Source organism: Vigna umbellata, chromosome 8 (genome assembly GCF_029865625.1).
Source record: "Vigna umbellata cultivar VRB3 chromosome 8, Vumbellata_1.0, whole genome shotgun sequence".
Lineage (NCBI taxonomy): Eukaryota > Viridiplantae > Streptophyta > Magnoliopsida > Fabales > Fabaceae > Vigna > Vigna umbellata.
Window position 1 is genome coordinate 37,001,752 of NC_142172.1, and position 6,455 is coordinate 37,008,206.

The 6,455-nt window shown below is 26.9% G+C and overlaps 1 protein-coding gene across 2 annotated transcripts; it reads right to left on the reverse strand.

Moving 5' to 3' along the window:
• Positions 1–1,039: 1,039 nt before the first annotated feature.
• On the reverse strand, positions 1,040–3,456 carry LOC124827186 (WAT1-related protein At5g07050-like). Of its 2 annotated transcripts, XM_047300187.2 has the most exons (7): positions 3,090–3,456; positions 2,823–2,885; positions 2,626–2,742; positions 2,297–2,531; positions 1,954–2,112; positions 1,691–1,842; positions 1,040–1,372 (listed from the first exon to the last, which is right to left on the reverse strand). In XM_047300187.2, exons 1-7 carry the CDS (start codon positions 3,308–3,310, stop codon positions 1,240–1,242), a joined length of 1,080 nt encoding a protein of 359 aa, XP_047156143.1. In that variant the 5' UTR covers positions 3,311–3,456; the 3' UTR covers positions 1,040–1,239. The 2 variants fall into 2 exon arrangements, with proteins under 2 accessions (XP_047156143.1, XP_087953623.1); XM_088097497.1 differs by lacking the exon at positions 2,626–2,742.
• Positions 3,457–6,455: the final 2,999 nt, after the last annotated feature.

Genomic DNA, 6,455 nt, shown 5'->3' on the forward strand with positions numbered 1-6,455 from the left:
AAAATAAAAAAGAAAATAAAAAAACACAATCACATATTTATTAACATATATTTATCAATAAATTTTCATCCTAACTATTAACCAATTTTTAATTATTAATGATTATTGACAACTTAAAAAAATTATATCATTAAAAAGTATTATAAAAAAATTTTATTTATCGATAATTATTATATATATTTTTTATTTTAGGTGGACAATTCCTTTTTAATACTTTATTACATTATTACAATATCTTTGTGGGGGTCTTGTGAAAAATATGTACTATATCACATTATTACAATATCTCTTTATATCATTGTGGGGTCTTGTGAAAAATATGTAGATTAAGAAAATCTTTCCATGCTTAATTTGGTTGTGCACTAGGCCCTTATACAAACTTTTCTAATAAATGTCAATTCTTTTTCATAGTAAAAGATTTTGGAACGGTAAATACATTTAAATTAAAGAAAGTAATATTTATTTATTTATTTGAGGATCCCTTCACATGTAATCCGTCTAAAAAGAAAAAGAAAAACGTGCACTTCTTTATTTATAATCTCTTTTGAAAAATGATTATACATTAACAATAAATTATTTTAACGTTAAATTAAAATAATTTAAAATATTTAATAAAAATGTACTTAGGCGTCCGAATGGAATGATGAGTTACCACCGCTTAAAAGAAAAAAGGAAAATGTATTTTTAATAACTTTTTTTTACAACAGTTTATATACTAATTCATGATTAGTCTGTTTTAATATAAAAAATAATAAAATAGTGAGACATAAATTATTATAAAAAAATTATTAAAAGAGAAATAAAAAATAAGTTGTATATTGTTGTAAAGGGACATGGTTTTTCAGGTTGGTTCATCGTACTTTTGACATTTCTATTTTTGTTTTATATCTGATTTGCAGTTTCATAAATTATTATTTTATTATAACATTCATTAAATATTTATTTTTATTATGTCAATATAATATTATTGTATTGTAAAAAGAAATTGTCAAACAATATTTTTTTCTTATCAAACCAAAGCACATTTCCAAACACACGGTGATACTACAAACTTTTACTTCAAACACAAACACGACCTGATTTTTAAAAGGAATACTTCAGAGGATTGGAAAGCAACAAATTTTGTGGGTTTTACAGCAAAGTGTATGACCAAAAGAACTTAGAAACCTAGCTTCATGACTTACATATGTTCTGTTCTCTTCCCAATTGGGCGCACTTCTTCGTTTCCTGTTAAATTGACTACATTCTGCATTCTGGGTCTGCAGCACTGCACTGTGACTTATCTGTGCTCTTCATGCAAACCGCTTGGTCACGTTCTTTGCCCCATAACAGGAAGTAAAGACCAATTATGACAATGAGTGAACCTATGATGCTGAACATTCATCACAAACAAATTTCAGATACTGCATGTTATACCTTAGGTGAGTGTTAATGTGATCAAGATCCTTATATGCTAATAAAAAAAGTGCTAATTAAGAAAAAACATTGATCAATTAACTAAATATTCCCTATTTTTAGGATAAGGTTTGTGTTTTTGATTTAACAAAAGTACTTATATTAATGAGTGTAGGGATATCTTGTAATATAATTTGAAAAAAAATTATCATGTTAAAACCAGCTTTGGCAGAATTGCATTCTTTTGTAATTTTTGAAAGTAAAAACATTGAAATTATGAGGCATCGGTTATTACCTGCCCAGATAAAGTTTCTCACCAAAGACAAAGTAGGCTAGAATTGCCACCAATATAGTAGAAAGAGGGTTAAACATTGTGACAAAAACTGGTCCTCTTTTCTCAGTACACCATAGTTGAATGTAGATTATGAAGCCAGCAACTACAACTCCCTGCCATCAATGATTGATATCGTTAAAAGTATGGATTTTGTACTTCCTTTTTGTTGGTACAAAGATTTTTATACACTTCATTTAACAGCTTATTATATTATATATACTGACACCATATATTGTGGACCACAAGTCAATGTTTAGCCCCATAGTCCATGCAGAAGAGTCGTGTTCTATTATAACAGTAAAAACAGCTGATTGTGCTGCTCCAACAAAGCACATCCACGTGGTGAGTGAGAGTTGAGCAGGGTATCTTTTCAAAGTGGATGCCTGAATTCCACAAAAAACACGACAATTTCTAGTTACAAGCAAGATCAGCAATGAGAATAGAAAGTAGAAACCAAACTACTTCAACTACTTATGTATTTTTATATTCAAGCCTGTTCTTCCTTTATGCATGTGAAAAATGTATACATAGAACTTGTAATCGTTTTGACTGAGTTAAGGTTAAAACCTGCATAATGTACCATAAAGACCATGCAACACAGCTTGAAACTGTAAGAATCGAACCCTTTAACCAGTCTTCGTTGATAGCAGCACTTTTCCGTGGAATGTGGATTAGAGGACGCCATAAATTTTTGATGACGGGTCCTTTGTACAGTGTCATAATCAAAACACCAGCTAAGGAGATCATGGTCCCAATAACTTTTGCAATACCACGAGGATTCCAAACATCAACAACCTCAAACCTACATATAATTCAACTCTTCTAAGGATTACATAAATATATTATAGGCTTTGTTTAATAACTCTAAATTCACCTCGATGAAGAATTAAGCAAACCTGATTGCTACAGCAATAATGAAGGTAAGGGAAGCTATGGTGTTGACCATGGAAGCAACAAAGGTCGGATTTGTGTAGTTAAGGCTTGCAAAGTACATGTTAAGGGTTACACTAACCCTGAAAATTTTCATGTTAGACAAATAAAGTTCCACTCTGCCCTATGATTAGATGTTAGAAGCAGCATGCATGGTCCTTACCCTAACAGAGAAAGCAAAAAAATTTCCATGAGAAGAGCAAATGTCAGCTTCGGTCTAGCATCTCTGCAGGAAAACACATATAGTCACATACATGAAAAAAGTTATAGATCATATAGCATAAATTGAAATTGATCAGGAATGCAAATGAAAAATTTGATATGAAAAAGTGCTACCAGAATTGATAAACAAGCATTAAGCTTCCATGAAACAAGTCAAGCATAGTGATGGAAGTGCAATGAACTGTTGAAGAGAAGTGTATACATGTACCTCTCCAGAAAGTATGCAAAAGGGAACATCACAACCGTGGCCACAATATGGCGATATGTTACATAGACATGAGGACTCATCCCATGATTGAAGGAGGCTTCGGTGATGAAATACAAGAAGGTATATCCCACCTGGACTATAACCATGAACAGGTGTGGCTTTAACTCTCTGTACACGAACACATGAGAAGCTCTTTTCTGTTGCTCCATAGCTTTAGCCATTAGCGAATGACTATATGTGATTCAGAAGCTCAAAATATAGCTGATGAGCTTGTTGAATGTGATTCTCATTGCATTTGATGCGGTATCATGTTCTTTATTAAATTCCCACAGAATCTACTCAAAATTTATTCCTGACTAGACTATGACTTCAGAATGCACATCTTGATGGATACTGGAGCAGCAAAAAAATGTATATATTATCATTTTCAAATGTATACTGATTGAACGTTTACTTAACCGTAACTATAACTATTCTCTTCATTAATTTATTTGTTGTGTGCTGAAGTAGAGAGTGATAATGATACTTTAATAACATATTTTTGAATACGTATTATTCTGATTCAAAATTATTCCATAATTAATAATAATAATCATAAATATCAATCTAAACCAATCACAGAATAACAGTGTTAAAATATTGTTAAGAAAATATTATCAAAGTATCATTATTTAAATATAATTGCTGATCACGTTTTCCTGGCATGTTTTGTTGACAAGGAATTTCTGAAACCCCCAACACGTTATTCTGATTTAAAATTCAAAATTAAGTGAGTGTTCGAAGTCGTGCTACTAAAAATATGACCATTTTATGACAAATATATATATATATATATAGATAAATGGTACAAATCTTATTTTATAGTTGATAGTTTTATAAAGTTAAATTGGATTTTATTTCTTAATATGTTATGTTCCTAAGTCCGTCCAGTGTATTATTTTCTGTTTTGGAGTTTTATTTGTTAGAATTTTGTTTTTAAAAATGGTTTCAAAGAGGAGGATGGAAGAAAAAAAGATTAAGTGTTATTGAGTTAAAAAATATTATTTATATTTATAGAATTGAAATGGATTGTAAGCTTTCTATATTTATAGTTAATCGTAACATGATATAATATCAAATTTTTTAAATTGTTTCTTAGACATAAATTTGATATTCAGAATCAAGAGACTTAAGGAACGTTGTTAAACCATACTATTTAATAAGTCTATTGGTCAAGTAGAAACCTTGTTAGAATAGAACCTATCTTTGGATTTATTTTCCAATTCATCTTATTAACTTGAAAATTGTTTAACCACTTACGGAGTTTCGCTTACATCTCATGTGGGCTGAAACGTTGCATCAGTTTAAAAGACTCATCCATGATAGTCGAGATTGATTGATATATATGGTCCAATGTGTGGGTGAATTATGATAAAAAGAAATATATGGCTGACTACAGCTGACCCCTTATAAATTGTACGTACCACTCATGTTGTCCCATTCAATTTCGAACTGGATGGGAAAAATAATTCAGTGCTTTAATAAAATGATCCCCAGCTGTTTGAGATGTTTTATTAAATTTATTAAAGAAATTCAATTTCCATGTAGCCATGCATTATGTTATTTCAGGAACGGAAAATATAGCACTACACTTTTGGCTTTCTTCTACCTAAAACGCAACATCTAAAGCAATTCACTTTTATTGATTACCGAGTACAAAACACTAAAGCAACGATAGCATTAATGCAGATTATACCATCCAATAATTTATATATAATCCAAAATTCATTGACTTTCCTTTCATGTCAATAGATCTAGATCGCATTCAAATATTACCTACTCGCTATTTAATTAGTAATAAAAAAAATTCATATGTTACTAATATCTATTTAAAAAATATTTATAAATATTTTAAAATCTACGAGTATTCATGAATATATACGAATATTTAAAAGATATATTTTATAATTTTTTAAAATAAAATTTAAATAAACTTTAAAAAAATATAATACAAATTAAATTAAATGTGAAATAAATTTTAATTTTAATTAAACTTAACATAATAAAATATAAATTAGTTTTAATTTTAATTAAATTAAATTTAATACAATTTAAATAAAACTTAAAATTTTATTAATAATAAATATTTATAAATATATGAATAATATAATATTCACCTACTATTTATTATCTACTATTTCACTTTATTAAAATATTCAATATTCACAAACATAAATACTAATTATTTGTTACGAATTTTATTTACTTTTATATATGTGACCACGTATATTTTCATCGTACTAAATTAATTGTTCGATTGAACAAACTTTCTATGGACTGAATCCGCATATGAAACAATAATTGTTATTCAATGATTTGTATACTTTTTTTTATTTCCTTGAATGATTGCGCTTTTTTTGTTAGCTGTTTTATTATGAGGTGATGTTTCTTGTATTTTTAATTCCTGATCACATCACATGTCACTAATGTAAGTATTTGATAATTACCACTTGGATTTAGTCCTAAACAGAATAAATATCTATTAATTTCTAAATTATTTCTTCATATGTAATTTTCACATCATACTTTCGAATTGTTTTCCTTGTCACTTGGAATACAAATACAAAAGATTAATTCCAAACATAATACACATCCATTATAAGAAAATTATTCAATAACAATTAATTTTAAAAACAAAAGATGATTAATTGCTTTAACTAATTTATATACTATTTTATAAATTAAAAATTATTAGTATCAAATAATTTGTATTATTAATAAAAAATTATAATTAACTTATAAATTAGTCTAAACTTATTATTATTAATTTTAAATTAGTTTATAACTTTAATTAAAAACTAATTTAAACCGTAATCTGGGAAGTTTTTAATAGTTAATGTTCAAAAAAAATTTAAAATTAATTCATAAATTAATTATAATTTTTTATTCATAATAAAAATTATTTTAAATATTAATAATTTTAATTCACAAAAATAATATTTAACTTAATTAATATAATAACAAATTATTTTAATATTTACAATTGATTGTTATTTAATGATTTTTTTTTATAATAAATTATAAGATTAATCATCCTTGGTTTTCAAGTTTTGCACATAAAGTCTATTTTGAACATATATACAAGTTTGAATTAAAAAAAAAAAAAAACTATTTAATTTCATATAAGGATTAACATTCGATTAATAAGGTAGTGCACTGAGCCTTGTCTCCTCACATGTTAAAACTAAGAAACTTAGCTAGCATTTCCAAATTTTTAGCAATATTGATGTTGAATTGATATTATTTTTATTTGTTTTATTTTTTAAATACTTTATTTACATAAATCAATTTAAATATATTAATTGCTTTATTTAAATATAATATTTT